General features: G+C 40.2%; 1 protein-coding gene across 1 annotated transcript in view; it reads right to left on the bottom strand.

Annotated features, from left to right (window-relative positions):
• Positions 1 to 21,104, bottom strand: part of ADAMTS12 (ADAM metallopeptidase with thrombospondin type 1 motif 12) — a gene marked incomplete at both ends in the record, with an annotated part of 180,521 nt that overhangs the window by 31,970 nt on the left and 127,447 nt on the right. Inside the window, 3 exons of the mRNA XM_080363013.1 lie at positions 10,012 to 10,153; positions 11,529 to 11,773; positions 15,604 to 15,724. Of these exons, the coding sequence (XP_080219139.1) occupies positions 10,012 to 10,153; positions 11,529 to 11,773; positions 15,604 to 15,724 (508 nt within the window). The remainder of the gene's footprint in view (positions 1 to 10,011; positions 10,154 to 11,528; positions 11,774 to 15,603; positions 15,725 to 21,104) is intronic.

Below are 21,104 nucleotides of genomic sequence, written 5' to 3'. Positions count from 1 at the left end.
GCCAGCCTCTGTCTCATTCTTACAGCACTTTAAGATACCGGGTCTGTGACACTATGAGGAAATGCTATAGCCTTCAGAGTACTTTTCAGACTTGTGACTGAGATAAATAAGACAATCACCAAGAAGACCACAGGATTTGATAACTGAGTCTGCTCCAGTCATACATGAAGGTTATTTTTCTAGAAAAAGGATTTGTTTCTATTAGAAAGGAGAATTACGGGACTGCAGCCCTGTGCTCCCACTAATACTCTTTGCTGAGACATTCAAGTTCCAGGGCACATGGTGTGGAAGGAGCTGCATGACTCTGTAGCGTGGTGGACGTGGCTCCCCTGTTCCCTGGGGACTTCAGGCAGCAGAATGGCTCCCAGGGAGCCATGCTCTGTTCTACGCTATGAAAGATGTAACTGTGATAGTTAGCAACCCTCCTGCTAGTTGCCAACAAAGCAGATCACAGAAATAGATTTCTGTCCCTTTCAAAATCATATGTTGCTGTTACAAATGAAAATCATAGAACATTTTTGCTTTGATAATTTTTAGTGTCATTTCAGCTGCTGTAATTCACTTTAAAACCACCATAAACCTTTGCAACAGTTTTGTTTTGTGGCTGTGTCTTCTCATAAAACATTTGCTGATTGCTGGCATCAATAAACTAAGTTATTCACACAAACAATTTTTCTTATGGAAATTATATGAAGTCCTCCTGTAGTTACAAAATCTGGAAAGTTCTGTGATGGATGTATATATTTAAAGAAGCCATGAATGCACAGTTTTTTCATCATGACTACGTACAGTTCAGTTCCAAATTTGGAAGGAATCCAACATGCATATATCTATTTGCATATCTATATGTAGCTATATATATATGACATAACGAAATACAGGTCTTTTTTCAGCTTGAACAACTTGAACTGGAAAACACAGCAGGAGTAGAAAACTACACACTGACTGCACACTGACCCTGCCCTATCAAACATTTACAGTTACATAACTTATATGCATAATATTCTATTTAAGTCACAGATTAAAGATTCTAAGTATACTTAAAAACTCAGCAAAATTGGAAAACTAAACACTGTTTCTATAAGGGTCTGCAAGGGCTGCTGTTTTCCTCACTTCACTTCTTACTTCTCTCTGACCTCAGTGCTAGCTGGTCCACACTGACAACTGTTTTGCATGCACCAAGATGTTGGCTGTATTCATCAGGACATTGCCTCTGTGGTCATAACCCCACTGCAAAGATCTTGCTTTTTCCTCTGGAGGGGTAACATGCCCTTCCTTTCTGCTCACCTCAGCACTCATTGCACATTAGGTATCACTACCATCACTTCACTGTCTCCCTTGTGGTAAGACTCACTTGCAAGTATAATATTAAGTTAGCTGAAGCAGCCGTTCTCACACCCATGTTTCTTTACACAGAAGTTAACCATCTCAGCTCTGAAAAAAAAAACCTATGAATATTTCTGGAAAAACAAAACAAAACAAGATCCCACAAAACATCAACAACAAAACATAACAAAAATCAAACCCAAACAAACAAAAAAATCAAACAAGAATGACAACGATCAGATAAAAGAACAGTGTTCATTTCACAAAATCTACTCAGAGATTGCTTCTACCTCCCTCTGCCACTTCACCACCAATGCAGGACTTTCTAGATAGAAAGTTGACCCATTCAGCTTCTGATTTCTCACTTAGCTTGCAAAACAAGGTGCCAGTTTAAAAATCATTTGGCTGTGGAAGGTTCTTGAAACAGCAATTAGAATTCTGGTGGCTGAATAGCCCTTAGTTTGGGCCAAATTAAGGCTGATAACAACAGAAATGAAGGACCAGAAGCAAACATACAAAATGCGTATGCAAAAGCGCATATTTGATTGCAAAACTATTTTGAATGTGTAATTGTCACAGTCACGCATCACATCAGGTATTCTGCAAGGAGTTCACTTTGGTATTTGAATGAACGAATTACATTCATTGCACGTACAAGCTATATGCAGAATACAAGTCTGAGCCTTTACATTCTTGGTGTTATAAAACTTAGACTCACAATAGCAAAGGAAAATACAATGACCTCTGTTTTTTAAAATCCATGCGACAAGTTTAGTTCTACATTTCAGTTCAGGAACACCTGGAGGTAATTTTGCAGTAGCCCTGATAACACTTGTGAAAGATTTAGAGGGCACATAACAATTAACCCCGAAAACAAATCTTACAGTTAAGTCCTTTTGCAAAGCTTTGAAAATTTGCCAATTACTGATGTTATCTATGGGGAAGTAAATTGTTGAAGCTGCCTAATATTCTTCCTTAGTTGCTGCTGTGTTGCGCTTCGCTTCTTGTGTTCAATGCCACTCAAAGGTAGTTTTAAGAAACACAATTGAAGCCTTTAAACAAAGATGAAGGATTTACACTTGTAATTTCAAATTGATCATTATTTAAAGAAAGAATGGGTAGCTGGTCTAGAAGAAAAACCTCAATGTGGCATTTAAATTAATCCTCCTACAAAAAGCTTAAGCGCTTTACATGTTGTCTTTACCTTAGGCTCTGGAGGGACCGGCTCTTGGCCAGAAAGTGCAAAAGTTTGTAAGACACTATCTGGTGTGCACATATCATGACTGCAAAGCAATTCCTTTCTGCATGAAGCAAATGGCAGCCAGAGATTCAAACTGCACTGCAGTAAGGACAGGGCAAAGCTTATGATTCTTACCATATATTACTTCTTTCAGAATTCTTTTGTCAGGAAATGGATTGCAAAATAATACCTGCATTATTTTCTACACTGCAAATAGATATCAGGTATTGCAATGTGTTCTCCTTTTTCCTGCATTCAGTGTTACATATGTTTGCTACAGAAAACACTGATGTTTAAAGACAGTATTTTTTCCCTGTCCCTCAGAGAGACAGAGGGCCCAATATACAGGTCTGACCCTCATCGTGGGGAAGTACGTAATCTACCTGGAGCCCAGATCAGGGACATCACCAGGATGCTCCCCAGCCTGGTGCACCCAACAGACTACTACCCACTGCTGATCTTCCAGACAGGTGGGGAGGAAGCTGCATCCCATAGTCTGAGGGGAATGAAGAACGATTTCAAGGCCTTGGGATGGATGGTAAACGAGTCTGGGGGACAAGTGATTTTCTTTTCCCTCCTTCCAGTTTTGAGTGATGACATGGGATGGAATAGAAAAATTCAGTCCATAAACAATTAGCTACAAGACTGGTGGTACAGGGAGGGCTTTGGATTCTTTGATAAGGGCTGGTTTTATAAAACACTAGTCCAAACAGTGATACGCAGGAAAGGTTTATCTTACAGGGGCAAAAGGAGGCTCGGACAGGAATTAGCAGGGCTCATTTGGAGAGCTTTAAACTAGACTTGAAGGGGGACGGGGTTGTAGCTGAGCTTGCATCCGTGGGGCAGCACTCTAAAGTTGATGAAGCCTGGGAGGCCCCCCATCCCCCTAGGGTGAAATCAGTGTGCTCAGCTCGCTCCCTGAAATGCCTGCACACCAATGCACGCAGAATGGGGAATAAGCAGCAGTTAGAAGGCTGTGTTCAGGCAGGAGATTATGACCTGGTGGCAATTACAGAGACATGGTGAGACACCTCACATGACTGGAATGTGGTCATGGATGGCTATGTCCTTCTCAGGAAAGACAGGCCGGCCAGGCATGGTGGTGGAGTCACTCTTTACCTGAGAGAGGAACTACAATGTAGCGAGTACTGTCCAGGGGCAGATGAGGAGCGAGTTGAGAGTCTGTGGGTGAGAATTAAGGAGCAGGCTGGCAGGGATGATGCCAGGTGGGTGTCTATTACAGACCACCAGATCAGGCTGAGGAAGTTGTTGAGGCCTTCTATGGGCAGCTGAGAGCAGCCCCACAGTCTCAGGCCCTGGTTGTTGTGGGGGATTTTAACTTCCCTGATGTTTGCTGGAAGGACCATTCAGCCAGCCAGCCACAGTCCAGGAGGTTCCTCCAGTGCATTGATGAGAACTTTCTGATGCAAATGGTGGAGGAGCAGACCAGGAGAGGTGCACTGCTGTACCTCATCCTCACTAACAAGGAGGGTCTGGTTGAAGCAGTAAAGGTTGAGGGCTGCCTTGGCTGCAGTGACCATGAAATGGTGGAGTTCAGGATCTTGTGTGACAGGAACAGAATAGCAAGTAGAATTGCAATCCTGGACTTTAGCAGGGCTAACTTTGGCCTCTTGAAGCAATTGCTGGGGGAAATCCCATGGGTAAGGCTGCTTGTAGGTAAAGGGGCCCAAGATAGTTGGTTAGTGTTCAGGAACTGCTTGTACCAAGCTCAAGATCAGAGCATCCTGACACGTAGGAACTCAAAGCAGGGAGACCTGCGTGGTTAAATAGGAAATTGCTAGGTAAGCTCATGTGGAAGAAGAGAGTTTATAGAACATGGAAGGAGGGGCTGGCCACTTGGGAAGAATATAAGGCTGTTGTCAGAGGATGAAGGGAGGCAACTAGGAAAGCTAAAGCCTCCTTAGAATTAAACCTGGCAAGAAGAGTCAGGGACAACAGAAAGAGCTTTTTCAAATACGCGGCAGATAAAACTAACACCAGAGGCAACGTAGGCCCGCTGATAAATGGGGTGGGTGCCCTGGTGACAAAAGATACAGAGAAGGCAGAGTTACTGAATGTCTTCTTTGTCTCTGTCTACTCTGCCGGAGGCTGTCTTGAGGAACCCTGTACCCCTGGGGCCCCAGAGGAAGTCAGGATGATGGAGGAGTTTGCCTTAGTTGATGAGGACTGTGTTAGGGAACAACTAGGCAATTTGGACATCCACAAATCCATGGGTCCAGATGAAATACACCCACGGGTGCTGAGGGAGCTGGCTGAGGTCATTGCTAGACCACTCTCCATCATCTTTGACAAGTCTTGGGAAACAGGAGAGGTGCCTGAGGACTGGAGGAAAGCAAATGTCACTCCAGTCCTCAAAAAGGACAAGAAGGAGGATCCTGGTAACTATAGACTGGTCAGCCTCACCTCCATCCCTAGGAAAGTGATTAAACAACTTATCCTTGGTTCCATCTCAAGGCATATCAAGGATAAGAGGGTCATTAGCAGCAGTCAACATGGCTTCACTAAGGGGAAGTCATGCTTGACCAATATCATCACCTTTTATGAGGACATAACGACATGAATAGATGATGGCAGAACTGTGGATGTGGTCTACCTTGACTTTAGAAAGCCTTTGACACAGTCTCCCACAGCATCCTTACAGCTAAACTGAAGGAAGTGTGGTCTGGATGATCGAGTAGTGAGGTGGACTGGGAACTGGCTGAAGAGAAGAAGCCAGAGAGTTGTGGTCAATGGGGCAGAGTCTAGTTGGAGGCCTGTATCTAATGGCTTCAAGAGTCAGTACTGGGGCCAGTATTATTCAATATATTCATCAATGACTTGGATGAGGGAATAGAGTGCACTGTCAGCAAGTTTTCTGATGACACCAAGCTGGGAGGAGTGGCTGATACGCCAGAAGGCTGGACCTGGACAGGCTGGAGAGTTGGGCAGGGAAAAATGTAATGAAATATAACAAGGGCAAATGTAGAGTATTGCATCTAAGCAGGAACAACCCCGGGTTCCAGTATAAGTTGGGGAATGATCCATTAGAGAGCAGTTTAGGGGAGAAGGACCTGGGGGTCCTGGTGGACAGTAGGATGACCATGAGCCAGCACTGGGCCCTTGTGGCCAAGAAGGCCAAGGGCATCCTGGGGTGTATTAGAAGGGGGTGGTTAGTAGGTCCAGAGAAGTTCTCCTTCCCCTCTACTCCACCTTGGTGAGACCCCATATGGAATATTGTGTCCAGTTCTGGGCCCCTCAGTTCCAGAAGGACAGGGAACTGCTGGAGAGAGTCCAGAGTAGGGCAACAAAGATGATTAAGGGAGTGGAGCATCTCCCTTACGAGGAAAGGCTGAGGGAGCTGGGTCTCTTTAGTTTGGAGGAGACTGAGGGGTGACCTTATTAATGTTTACAAATATATAAAGAGTGAGTGTCACAAAGATGGAGCCAGGCTCTTCTTGGTGACAGCCAATGGCAGGACAAGGGGTAATGGGTTTAAACTGGAACACAGGAGGTTCCACTTAAATTTGAGAAGAAACTTCTTCTCAGTGAGGGTGACAGAACACTGGAACAGGCTGTCCAGGGGGGTTGTGGAGTCTCCTTGTCTGGAGACATTCAAAACCCGCCTGGACACATTCCTGTGTAGCCTCATCTAAGTTCCTGCTCCAGCAGGGGGGTTGGACTAGATGGTCTTTGAGGTTCCTTCCAATCCCTAACATTCTGTGATTCTGTGAAATGGTGTTATTGTAGGCTGACCAGACCCACTCTTTGAAACTACAAAAGACAGGGCCACATAAAGGAAATAAAGGAAAACACGAGCACATTTGCATCTTCTCTTTCTCAGTTGCAGTGAAGTTAGGGAAGCACACAGCGTGATGCTGCCTTGAGGCCAAGAATCTTTTGGGTTAATTCTGAGAATGGACAGCGTCAGTCTACAAAGAGACTATATTATTCATCACTGGGAATTTTTCCAGCTACATTTCCCTTGGATGAGGAGATCTGTCATGGGGCTAAACCCGTATTTTTTCTCTTAGGACAGATGAGGCTTTCCTGCACCAGCCCATTCCCGTGCCTGTAGCTCCATTTCTCACTCCTTAACTCAGCTTTGATCTCTTGACTCCAGAAAGCATTTATTTGCATTGCTCTGCTCTCCATGGTTACAAAAAGCCAAAGTGCCCTTGGATTTACTGCTGTCACATTGAGCAGTCATGATGAGAGACCCTGGGCTGAATCTTTAGATGGGTCTAGGTTTGCCAAGAGAACAAAACTCTAATTAAGGATCAATTTATCCCACTGACTATGGCTGTCAAAGTGAGTTCGAATGCCTACCTTTCTTGGCCCTTCCTTTTACACTGAAAAACTAATCGGTTATTATTTACAAAGTGATGACCTCAGAAGTCCTTAAAGGTTATTTTACTCCCACATTTGGCCTAAGTAATTGCAATTTTTCTTATCTCCTTGACTCCCATTGTAGGCTTTCCTTCAGTAAGACTTATCACGCAGCTTACTGACAGTAGAAGATTATCTTCTTGCCTACTTCAATGCATTTTATCTTAGAAACCTTTCAAAACTCTTCATATACCTGTGATTTGGCACAACAGGTCTGTTACTGCCAAGGGCAATATATTGTGAATCTAAACAGAAGGTACGTTAAGATAAAATCAATTTCATAATTTAAAGCCAGAAGGAAGTCCCGTGGAAGTCAGAGAAGGGTGTTGCTTAATCCAGCAACACTAGGAACATTCAGTTCTGCCTTAATTCTGTTTCCTGGTCCTGAACTGAATTCAAGGTGCTCAAACCATGCGCAACCATGTAAGACTTTCTGGTTCTAGGTCAACAACTACTACTATGCCCACTCCCTGCTAAATGTAGCAAGACTCAAGAGTTTCCAAATTTCCATAATCATGGAGATTTAACTTTTACCAAATAAACCTTCTTTACTACTACACTCTTTTTTTTATGCAGCTGAGCTCCAGGTTTCAGTGTGGGGTTTTTGTTGTTGTTGTTATTTTTGGTTTTTGTTTGTTGGTTTGCTTGTTTTTCTGATGTGATTGTACTCTGCTCATCTGGGCATAAACCTGCTCTATTACAGCACCAGTGTGGCGCTTAGGAGGGCTTTGACTCAGTGCAGAGCTAACATGACAACAGCTTGTCTGGTCCACATTCAGACAGCCCAGAGCACAGCCAGATTAAGCACGGAGTATCTGGAGAAAACTGCAGATAAGCAGAGCTCCACTGGTCCAGGTGGTGCACTGAAGCTCTGTGCCCAGGTCTTCCCTTTTCTTCTGCACAGGGAGTAAGCAGCAGAACCCTGACTGCATCAGATATTAGCAGGTAACATCCTCTTTTAGACATGTTCAGTTACTTTATAAAATGTATGTATCTAAAACAAAAAGGAGAAAAGGGTCTGTTCATTCCTTTCCTCCTGTCCGTGAAGGAATGCAGAGAACTGGGAAGATTTCTATGCTTTTTTGAACTGTGATGCACCTTTTGATTCCCCTGCAGACTCACGTCAACAAGTCCACAATCTTGCCTGAAACATATAATTTTTACTTATCCAAAGAAAAAGCCAATGACCACATGAAATATTTACTAAAAGCCCTAGAGCAGTAAACAAGGGAAGCCACTTATTAAATAAAAACTGAAAAATACCCCACATATCCTACATTACTCTATTTAAATAAGCTATGTGGCAGTTAGAAATCAAAGCCAAGTCACACAGTTCTTTAGCCAGAAGGTAGTACACAGGGTTATAATTTACTTAGTAAGAAACAGTTCTGGGAAAACTGTGGCTGATGTCAAAAAAACAAAACAAAGCAAAGCAAAACATCATAATAAACAGTCTAATAATGCTTTTTTCTCTCTCCTTGTTATCATCCCAATTGTTACACTGAACATTAATCACAACTAGGTAACGGAGCTAGAACATACAGAACGCAATTAAGCAAAACACTTGTTTTAGGTATCTTTTTTTTTGGTTAACCAGAATTTACATGGTGTTTTGTGCTGAGAGACTGAGAAGTCAAAAAAAAAGAAAAAGCCAGAGAGATATTTACACAAACATATATATATATGTATACGGATGGATGGGCACACATCTCTAAATTGGCCTTTATATATATCCAAATATTTTTTTTATAATATATGAATGTTTTTGGAGTGGGGTAATTTACATTATTCTTCTAAATTTCTTTTAATTTTCTAAAGTTAATGCCAATGCCCTTTGTCCAAATCACTGAAAATGCACTATTTTAGTTTTATTTCCTTGCAGGAAAGATTTAAAAATCATTACTCCTGTAATCATTGCTGCTTCTAGACTCCCCACTGAAGTTTTTACAGCATTGGTTTGTCTTTTTCTTTCTGAAAAGTAGTTTAAAAAAGCAATAATTATTAAAAAACAAACAAACAAACAAACAAAAACAAAACAAAACAAAAACAAACAAAACCCAAATACAAACCCTAGTATTAGAAAGAAAAAAGGCTTATTTCATGTTTTGTCCAGTGTCTGTAACAGTGATCTTCTACTGTTCTGTAGAGTTTTCTTACAGACAGTCAACGAACAAGGTTCCCATCAGATTTCCAGGACTCTTCTTCTGCACAGTCAAACTAGGACTAATTCAGACAGAAGGCTGCAATCTCTTCCCCCAAGTGCAGACGGTCTTTCACACATAATATTTTTCTCATATTTTAAAAATTATTCTCACAAAGAATGGCTTAAAAACCTTTACTTTTGTAAAGAAACCTTCAGTCCTTTTATCATTATCAGTTTACAGCTAGCATTATCTTCATCTCATTGATGTGTTAAGTACTTTAAAGAAAGTTTTCCCGCCAGCATTTTCTGTGCATTACCAAAGGCAAACTTCCAGACCTGTTGTTAGATCCTCCTTCGCGGTTGTCATTCTGCTTGTCTGGTCTGATATAATGTGCAGAACTACAACATAACTGCAGCTACTCTGAAACCATTGTACTGAGAGTGGCAAAGATATATAAATTCTCAAGACTGATTTAAATACAGTAATTATTGAGCAATGCACAGAAAGCATTGTTGCTTATCAGGGCAGGACAGAAATGAAGAATATTTTTTGTAGTTATTATATTGGAAAGACTCAATAGGGAAACAGGAGTAGGTGGCAAATCAGTTTGCTGGGAAGCAGGGTTACTGTGAAAAATATTGACAAGAAATTATGAGGAAAATATAACTATAGTTCTTCAGTTCACAGAGGTTGAGAATTTCAGGGCAGGTGTTATGGAAATCTATTTGCTTGAAATTATTTAATAATATTTTATTTTAATACCAAAATACTTCATAATAACCATGTGATCTGCTTTCCTATGAAATGTAGATTAAAGGACATTACCTCTTTGAGAGTGCTGTCTGGATAACTTAAAAGATGAGATTTGCCAGTAATGAAGAGAAACAGTAATAGAAAAAGGACATGAGTAATTACCTCTTCCACAGGTAACACTGCAGACTGTCCAGTCTCCATACTGCCAAAAATATTCTGGCTCTCCAATCTCATTCTCATGACTTTCTTCTTTACGTACAGTATATTCATACTTGATTCCAGGGTTAGTTTCTTGAAAAAGTAGCTGGAAAAATAGTGTAATTTATTTAAGTTCTTACAATTTTAATAGTTTACTGGCCCAAAGCTTTCAAAGTGTGAAAACAGAAGAACCAGGAAGGTTTAAAGCAGCCCATTTTGGAGCCCACTGTCAGTTCAGAGAAGCAGACCAACAAAACTTCCATTTGTGCACTGACAGGAATGCATGTCTATCTTTTTAAGACACAGTTGCTTGCCATGCACTTCTGTGAGCACAGGTGGGAGTCAGTGGGTCAGCACAATTGTTATCCTATTGACTGTAAGAAAAGATAATGGAAAGTCCATCCAAGGCACTGTCAAATGTGCTGCTGATTACGAGCTATTACCTATCACCATTATAAATTCTAATTTCCCTATCCATAAGAAATAGCTGTTAGAAAATAACCAGTAGGTCAGAAAATAACAGACTTTATTCAGATACTCTCTCAATATTATTTTTCAGTGTTTCTGGATTAAGAAGGAAAATTCCAATTGAGAAGAGCCACTCAAAAAAATTACTGTTTGGCTGATGAGAGGCAGAAAAGAAAAATATCATCAAGGGATAAAAGACTTCAGCATGAACTACTCTTCTTCCTAATTGTTGCCTTGACCTTGTTTCTGACAGTAAACAGTGAGCACCCATTGGATGTGCCTTCTCACCATACACTCAAAGTATGGAAGTGGCTCCCGTAACATCCCTAATACTTCTTTTAACTGCTTGGTGGATACAGAGGCAAACAAGCCAGAAAAGATACATTCAGAGAACGAAGGGATAATTTAAAAGTAATTTTGCAGAACTAACAGAAGTAGATTACATTTAAGTTAGAATATATAAAGCAACATAAAAAAACCAAAAGGGAGCAACCTCAGTGGACGCTAAATGGATCCATTTCACTTACCATAAGCTATTAATCCATCTATCTAATGCTGTATTTTCTTGTGCAGTGTAAGCTCTCCCTGCTCTGACTGCTCACAGTCTTGACATCAGCTCCTTTTTGTGATAAATAGTTGCTTTTCAACTGGGTCTAGTTCAAATCACAGCCACATTTTGGTTTAAGCTGGCACAAGACCCAAGGAAGTTTTGGCAAAGGACTGACCAACTGCAGGTGGAAGGATCTCCATCCTAGAGGCAGCATGGGATCAGAACCACCTTTAATAATCATCTGAGTATAACACTGGACATCTGTTTTCAGGCAGGATGAACAAATATCTCAAGCAAGGAGTTTATTTCTCCCCAAAATAGCTCAATTGGTTTTCACAAGACAACATGCTAATAGAATATTTTATATATAAATATATGTATTTTTTCAGCCTCCGTTTCAGAGCCAGAGCACATTCTGCTGCCATCCAAACCCAGTAGGTTCTGTTAGTGATCTCTTATTTACCTGAATCCATATTGATTCATTGGTGGGTCCTGGAGCAGTCAGATTTTCTAGATCCCCTGTTCTGTCATACTGAAATATCGTTCCTGCCACTTTGTATTCACCGTTCCACTGGATGATAAAGCCTCCATTCAGGTAATATTTTTCTGGGTCTTTGCTTCGCACAGCAAGGAAATTTCCTGCTTCTGCAACTTCCATGACTTTGATTCCCCTCGCACCTTTTGGAATTAGCCCAATATCAACGTACCCTAAGAGACAAGAAAGGTTCACAGAAGTGAATAACAAAAATGCTATTGCATTTTACTTATGTATCACATAAATTAAATATCAGCTTTTCTTGAAAAATTATACAAAGGTGCTATCACAGAGCTTGTATTTCAGTTAGTTAATAGTGTGTCTTTCCAAACTAGGTTTTGCAGCATCATGTATTGTGGCATTTAGAAGTGATATGGAGCTGAATGCTTTTCAGATCTACTCCACAGATGAGCATCACCATCTCCATAACCATATCCAAGGGTTTTGGCATACTGCAATGGGAAATGACAGGGATTTCTAGTCAGTTAACAGCCTGCTGTGGGAAAGGTCTTTTTAGTTTTCAATGGGAGTTTTCATCAGCCACCAGCGTACAGGTATGTACAAAATTCCATCTACCTTCTGTTAAGTAATTCAGTTTCTCCCCAGCTGTTTCCCACAGATAGCCTCGCTACAAAAAAAAAACCATATTTCATTCAAATGCCTCAAATTACAATGATCAGCTAAACAGATATTTATGAACTACTGACTTTCACAAGGAAGTTCAGCAGCTCTTCATGTATAAAGTTATCTGTAAAAAGAGATTTTTGGTATGTGTGTTAAGAATGAACCCAGAGCACCTATTACAGAATTTTGTTTGCATCACAGGCAATATATGACATCAAGATCTGTGCTTCACACCTCACAGGGACATGCTGTTGCTATTGAAAAAAAACTGTAAAAGGAAGTCCACGTGGAAATTTGAACAGAAACTAGACATCTTTCTTGCTATTGCTCCTGGCTGGGCTTTAGAAATCAAACGGATGACACCTCTGCAAGTAAGTGCCCTGAGAGCCTGAGCTGCTGGTTTACCTCAAGATTGGAACATATGTGGTTTCCCAGTTCTCATCGCACACTGCTAAGGTCATGAATTAAATTCTGAGATTCACATCCCACTCACCTTTCTTGTGAAATAAGCTTATCACCTTTGATCACTCACTCACGAGTGAGATAACCTACACTGGGCAAACTACGTAGTCTTCAATATCAACGCTCTCCACCTACTAGATGTATTTACATGCTGTACAACAACATAGTCTTGTAAGTAAATGCCCCAAAGTCATCAACATTTGAATTTTCTTCACAGCTCTCTTGTGGAGTGGTAAGTATTGGGTCTAATGTCTTATCTTACTTATGGTACAAGAGAAAAAAAAAGGATCTGTCTATTTTAGGCCCTTCCAAATTAAACAACAAATATTTTTCCTGTAACTTTCAGCGGGGAGTATTTTCTAGTAGTCACCTCTTGCAAGTTTCCCAGACTGACTGCAGAAATTCAAATTTTTCAGTTTTTCGTAAGTGAAGGAAATAACACAATCTGGAAGATTACTGAATAATTTATATTTTAGGAAACCAGTGGTCTAGGTCTATTATAAGTAACCAAGGTCTAATGATTCTCCCAAATGTTCTTTCTATTCATTCAGTGTAGAGGAAACGTGTTACAAACACAGTGTGTGATCGTGTAACTAAAGACTTGATTAGAAGGCATACTCACAAGTGGGCCAAATTAACACAGCATGGAAAATCTTAATTATGTCACGTCCTAAGAGCTTGGCTTTGTAACCTCGGTGTCCTTTTTGTGTTCTTTTTTACTTCCAGGTGTAATTAGGATAACATTTGTTCAAAATACAAAGTAAAAAACCAATAAATGAAACATAATTTGCTTTCTGTTGTAACATAAAAATCTGTATCCTCTCAAGGTTTTCCATAATTATTTGTCTGTATCACCTGCTGTTGCTCATAAACTTGATTTTAAATGCATCTCAACTGTCTGATGATAGATGTTACTATTTGGTCAATGTATCACGTTCCTTTTCCCCTAGCCCTCCCTTTTTTGAATAGCTAAATTATCTCCTGATTTCCCAGAACCTCATATTAATTCATAATCAATGTTATCTGGGTTTGAAAGCAAAGCTAATCAGCAGCAAGCTTTTCAGTTTGTCACTCAACATAATAATTTTTTGTTTAAAAATGATGTGGATGGTGTTTATATAATTGTTGCTGGTTTTATGGTTTCATCTGATAAGGATATTGAGAGATCTGAGATTCAATAACAGTCAAAATGTCAGCTAACCTATATGCTGTGTTCATTAAATCCTGTAGCACCCATACTGTGGGTGCTCCCACACACACCTGTGAAATGGTAGCTCTCAGATTGATGCTATTAATATTTTCTTTTTTAACTAAAATTAAATCTATATTCTTTTAAACATGGATGAGAATACAATGTGAATAAATTGGACTAAAGAGCTTGTTTCTGTTTTCCAATTGCTGTGAAAGAGGAGTAAATTCACTGAGGTGGTTAACACAGTCTTGCAGATAAGATGATAATCGGATATCACTATTTCTCCTTATCGCAACAGCTCACATCCCACTCTCCAGTTTGTCATATCTGTGAGCTTCTCTGTCTTAAAAATGAATGGGTCTGAGACACGACTTTCCTCTAAGCCAGGCTCTAGGCGCTACCAATAGATTATTATGTGGAAAACAGCACAGGCCCCCAGTGGCATATCAGGTTTGCAAGTCAAGGTATGGCTGCATATGGCCTTCCCGTGGAATAGGTGGATGGTAATGGTAAAAAATCACAGTCCAGAGACAGCTTCCTAAGTGAGGATCCAGGAGACCTTCCAGTCTCTCAGATCCGTATTTGCAACATGGCTATGTCCAGACTTCATCTTGAGGCTTGGTTCAAGCATGTAACAGATCTGTCTGCACCTTGGTTGCATGAAAGAAGACCACAGCATGTGTTGATTCAGCCCCAGCCAAGTTAGTCAGGAGGTAACAGGACTAGAATAAACCTCCATGTTAGGGAGAGTACAGCCACAGTTTTCTCGTTTGCCTGTGACTCTGCTAACATACAGCCTCTCATGGGAGTGACATGCACTTAAATTCACCTTCTGACTGTCAGAGTAAGATAACCTCCAGCCCTACTGTAGAATCCCTCATTCTCTAATGTTCCTAAATTTAAGTGCACTGACCCCTTGCTACTGAGAACTGTAAAATTCACTTCTCCCTACATGCACAATGGACCACTAATCCCATTTTGCATCCATAGGAAAGGCAAACTTTTATTTCTGATCATGAAGAGGTAAAGCTGCAGGTAAAACTCATCCTCCTGCCATGCAGTGAAAGGCTGAATTATTAAAACTCTTTCCTGGCATTCCATCAGTCTGACCTGGCAACTCAGTCAGCTTGTAGACAGATCATATGCTGCTTCAGAACCAAACCCAAGAACCCAGCTGGACTTAAGTTCTGAAGAAAGCTTTAAATCAAAACAGATTAGCTTTGATTTTGTATTTCTCTGTGCCATTAAACATAGAAAAAACTCTTCAAATCTTCCTTGCCAGTGACTGGCTGCATGCTTCGGTCCAGTTTTGTTACCTATACTGAATTTATGAGCCTGAAGTCTTTACGTTTACACAAACTTTTCACTAGCCACTCTGCCATTAATCTGTACTGCAAGACAGAAAACCACAGTAATTGTCAGAGACAAAAAAGAAGACAGATATTGTGAACAAAACCATTTTCCCATTGCTGGTCTCTGACATCATTTTTATTGGATGAGGTGAACTTCAAAAGCACAGACCACAGATATTTTCTGGTGTGAGCATGATTCACTGTGAAACATCCATTTACAATTCCCTACACATATCAGTCACTCAGTTAGCAATGAAATGTGCTTAAGTCTTTCTACATAGAGAAATCACTGAAGAGTGATCAACTGAGAAATCAACTGAAGAGTGATCACTGAGAAATCATCTGAAGAGTGTAAAAAAATAACCTATTTTACCAAATCCTTCACTTTGATTAAATATCATCTTCACTGTACGACAAGCAGAGCCATCTCCCAGGCAAACTCCACACTGGTCTTCAGTTGCGTTGGAATTTATCTCATAATCACAGCCAACAGTCTAGAAAGAAAAACACTTTCAGAATAAATGTGGTCTCCATGGTGAAATACTCAAAATCCTGTATCACTGCCTTCAGTGTACTCTACTTTTCCAAGAAAGGGGGAATCAATTGTGGAAAAGTATATATCCTATATAAACAAACTAAGAGTACAGATTGTTATATTTAAGTCAAACTCATACGTATTAATATGAAGGTGAAAAAAAAAAAAAACAACAAAACCACCACCATATAATGAAATCATAGTGTAGTGATCAGTTACTTGAGATGAAAATGTGCCACCAAAACAGCTTCGACATCTAGGGAAGGCCAGCATATCTAGGGTTTGTGTCTGCTTGCTTATGCCACAGAAGCAACCACGGATTCCCAGGAGCACAACTCAGTGACAGAACTGAAATCTCTGCGCCAGCTTTTCAGGGCAGTCAGTCAGTGCAGGACTGCTACCGCAGACAAACCCTCTTCAGCAGGCGTGAAGCTTTATAGCTGTGACAGCTGCTTCTCCAGCTTGCCAGCACAGGGCAATGAGTCAAAGAGAAAATTCTGGTAAAGACTGATTTTTCAGTTCATGCTTGCTACAGAGAGAAAAAAAAATTATTGATTTTGAGACATGACAAAATTCACTCCTTGCCAAAACAAAAAATTCAGTGCTCTAATTTCTTCAAACCTCAGAAAAATCTTCATTTAGTTTTGGGGTGTTTTTCACCTCTCTTTCAAAAGTAGCAAGGTTGCAGAACACAACCTGATGTCCAACACTTAATGGTTGTTAATGGTATCTAAGACATCTGGAGGCCTGTTATTTAGATGAACATTCATAAGTCTGGTAATATGTAAAGTTTTCCTTGGCTGATTTTTCTCAAAAGAAGTTTTCGTGTTTGATAATGCCAGCTTCTCTAACACCCTGTATGAAAATCTGAGTATCCCCTCTTTTGATTTTGATTTTATTTTATCTTCAGTACATAATCCACTGCAATGTTCTGTAAGTTTCTGTCAGGAAAATCCATCTACTAGATTAATCTAAGTATAATGGCTCCTTCATTCTCTAATACATTTCTGTCTTTTTTAGCTCAAGAAGCACTGAACTTTTCCTCTATGTGCCAGCGACTTAATGAACAGCTAGAGAAGTGGTAAAAATGGAAGCAAGGAAAAGCCTCAAGTTACAAACAATGTTAAACTGTCACTTGCACTTTTACAGAGGATTCAGAAAAAGACTCATCCATCACTTAATGCCAATACTTGGCCAGTGCTTCTGATTCCTGCTCTGAAAAACAACAGACATGCCAAAAGGTTTTGCACCAGCCTCAGCTTCAACCTCTTTTCAGAGAAGGTGACTTTCAAAAAACAGAAAGCTTTGTAAGGTCTTTCACATAGGCCAATCTCAGCCCCAACAACCACATTTATGAGCAGCATAGAATGTTACAGAGATAAGCTCATGCTGAGAAGGTTCGTGACTACATTTTTGCCTCAAAGCACATCGTTATTTGATCAAGGATTTATTTCACAAAGTACTCACAGTACTCAGACACCACTGTGGTAACTGCAGGATGGTTCTTTATTTCTCCAAGAGTTTAGATTTGACTCTTCACCTGTTAGCTAAGGATGCACTATAGTTTATACTTAACATTTCCAAAGAATTAAAAGATGTAGGTGTGTAGCTATTTTCTTAAAGATATGCATTCTGAAGTATATTTGCTGTACTATGAGTACATTTGTTAATCATCTACAACAGTTAGTAAAGCCATTGTTATCAGGTTTATTATTAGACCAGAGCAGCTGCCCTGGGGAGTCCTACAAGTTGAAGTTTATATTCTATTTTATGCAGACATTCACTATTAAACAGAAAGCTGGGGAGGAAATTTTTCAGGCTGACAGAGATTTGTCATTGCAATTTTGATTTTTTAGATTTCATCTTACCATAAAAAATATTTTTTAAAACTATGAAAAGGGAAATCTGGAAATGGAACACTTCATTTTGTGTTTTGCTATTAGAAAATACTAATAATGAGTATTTTTGAGTGTCTCTTTAGAACTTCTGAAAAAAAAAAAAAGGCATGTCTTCAAATTGTATCATTTTCGCACTAGCAAGAGTGTCAGTAGCAGCACCACAGTATCATCACTTGCCTGCCTTAGGGGTGACAATTCTGAGTCTCTGCATGGGCCGTACTCTGTATCAGCCCAGTCAGAATTGGCTCAGAACCTTCCCACTTCATCATAGATTTCCCTCAACAACATATTCATGGTATCAACATCTGACATCACTATGACATGAAGGGAATCCCTTTGTCCCTTCCAGTTACAACCACAGAAACTTGTATTTTGTTTTTCTTCTGATACGTGAAACACAGTTTGTATATGATCAGATATCATCGCCTTACCTACACATGTGGCACAGTGTGGTATGGGGATCCCCAGGAATGAGGCACAATAGACAATTCTGGCAGGCCACAGCAAATAAAGCCTTCATTTTATTCCCTAGCTCTGGGGTGCTGCTGGTGGTGCAATGACCTTCATATCTGGCAACAGGTCATCACCTTACAAGGCTGTTAATGTCCACTGCAAAGTGTATGTTCTCGTGAGTCACAGTAAGCAGCTTCAGCAGTTATTCATTCTAAATACATTTACATGAACTTTAATTTCCAGGACATGTTTTACTTTCCCACTCCAGTGAATTTCACATTATTTTTGTCATTAATTAGATTAATTTCTAGCTGCTTCCTCTTCCCTTTCACTTCGCTTTCCTCGTTCTTCCAATTCTTCTACATAGCCATATATTTCTAAAACTGTCTTAAATAATGTGCCTCAAATTTCTGCCAAATTGCCTGTTAAAAGGGATATGGAGACTAAATGCATGTTATTAAAACAGGAAAAGAAATCAGCAGGAATTAGGCTCTGATTCTTTTGCACACATATATCCTTGTGCACCCTCTGTCAGTGAAATACCCTGTGCTACTGTATCCACTGCTGTGCCTCAGCTTGTGCGGTGCAAATTAGCATTGCTCCATGCAGCCCTGTGCCATTTCCCCGTTCACCAAGAGCCTTTCTGATGCACCTGAGACTGGCTTTATTACTGGTCCCACCACACAGTGTGGAGGCAGAAATAATGACGTGAATCACCTGGCTGCACTGCAGGAAGGGGAAACAATTTCTTTCCTGCTGCTCTGTGAGTAAAGGGAAAACAGCCAGAGATACCACCCTTTTGCCACTTCCAGAAGGAGAGACTTTTCTGTGAGATTGGCAGTGGGGGCGCAGATACAAAACATCCTTGCTGTCACTGAGGGGTACAGCCTGGATGTACTGCCTGAATATCAAAGTTACGTAGGTGCTACGTTGCACTTTTAAGCTCTTCCTCCCATTTGCCTCCCACACTGGTCTCCAAATAAAGAAATCATGTTCATGTCTTGTTGGCCACGATATTGCCTTGAATGGGGAGAAATGTGTCCTGATGTGCCTATTTCTCTTATAATTTGTCTAGATGGAGCTGAATCAATGTCCTGTTGGGCTAGCAGTGGGAAGAGGAGATTGAACCATAGTGAGAAGTACCACAAAAAACCTGAGATGCACAATCTGCTCTTCAGCAAGAGAAAAAAAAAAAGACACTTTTCTTCCTAGTACTATGTAGCTATGTTATTCTTCAATACAATGTTAGTCCCTCAACATAATGATTTCAAATCACCACAGAAAACAGCTCACAGATTTGCATGACTGAGGGTCATTTAAACCTACTAAAATTCTGAGCCAGAGATTAATTCCTGTTAGAAACAGCACAGAACCATGTCCTCCAGTCTCAGTGTCTGCACACTTTCACTGCATATGCCACATCATCTTTCACTTTTAGATCATGCCATGACTTATATTTAACCAAACTCCTCCATCTTGTATGTATCAGGGCTCAGCAAACATCCTTGGGTGGCAGTATCTTTGCTTATTAACACTGGGGCAGCGAGCAGCTGCTCTAGTGAGAATTAAGAGTCTATTTGTGATGTATAATTTCCAAAACAGGAACATAGGGTATATACTCTAAAGATCTTCTACATAAAGGGAAAAAAGTGAACCCCAAAAGGTGTGTGTGGAGCAATACAGTTAAATGGCAAACTAGTCATGATATATCTTGATTATTTGAGACACAGTTACTGACAGATCTTGTTGGCTGCCTCTACTCAAAGCTGTTTATAAGTCAGACATCATGACAGAAGTGGGTCTAAGAAGATATCTGAAGGCCAGGCTAGGTGCAAAAGGGACTGCATCTTTCATCCCCTTATTAGCAGCAGCTGGAAAAACAAAACAAAATAAAACAAAACAGAACAAAACAAAACAAAGCAAAACAAAAACCCCAACAACTGGTTGCAACTGTAGGCATGTGGCTTTGAGATTCTCCTTTGCAGTCACTGGTTCCAGCACTGAGTAATTTAGTGGCATTATACACATTTAGGGAACTCTTCTGCCATGTTAAGCACAAAGCAGAGAGAGGACCAATCTATTTTATATGCCAGGCCCTCAAATGAGTTAATAATTCTAGTTTGCCCTTGAACTGATGAGGCAAGTTCTAAAGGAACACCACACCAACACCTCAGTGGTAAGGCTTCCTATTGCACTGAGGCATAGACAGCTTTTCTGAAAAATTAGGACCCATATATTGGCCAAGTCAATTAGCACTAGTATCTGTTCGTACTTACTTCTCACTTGAGGACGCACATTATGGCTTTGCCAAGGTGGCTAGAACAGCACCCAGTATACCACAGGTAGCTAAAATGAGGCATCTCAATCCACATTTAGCCATCTAGGTAAGACCAAGTTCTCTTGTTGCTCTGAATAAAACCATGGCAAACCACAAAAACAGAATTTAGGATTTTAAATTCTTGATTGAATTTGAGTCTACCTATCTTGTTTTGACATATTCACTAGGAAAACTGAACTTTCTTGTTAAAAAAGAGCTACTCTGCATACCAAACACATGTGAGCAATATGGACAGTGGTTCTAACATACAACACCTCACCCATATCATCATCTGAAATTTTCACTCAATTTCAGACCTAAGGGAAGTGTTATTTTAGTGCTCGGAACAAACATGAAGTGCTTTTATGAGACACAGTGCTGCAAAACAGACTAGGGCTTTAACAGACACTGCCGTTACTGTTTGTGAATTGCTTTTTCACATAATCAGTAACATGTTGCTATCAGAGTGCAAGAATTCATATACCAGACTCATTATATTAAATGCATTTCCAGATATATTCACCATGACCTGTAATGTATGTATGGTGTTTAACTAGCTGGACTAAAATACTAGTGAATTATATAGAAATACTTGAAAAAGCTTCTCCTCAAATGTTATATTGGGTACATATTTCAGATAAATGCACACCGTCTTTCAGAAATGTGAGCTA

The sequence above is a fragment of the Nesoenas mayeri genome (assembly GCF_963082525.1).
Source record: "Nesoenas mayeri genome assembly, chromosome: Z".
NCBI classification, from domain to species: Eukaryota; Metazoa; Chordata; class Aves; order Columbiformes; family Columbidae; genus Nesoenas; species Nesoenas mayeri.
This window is presented reverse-complemented; position numbering and strand designations above follow the sequence as displayed.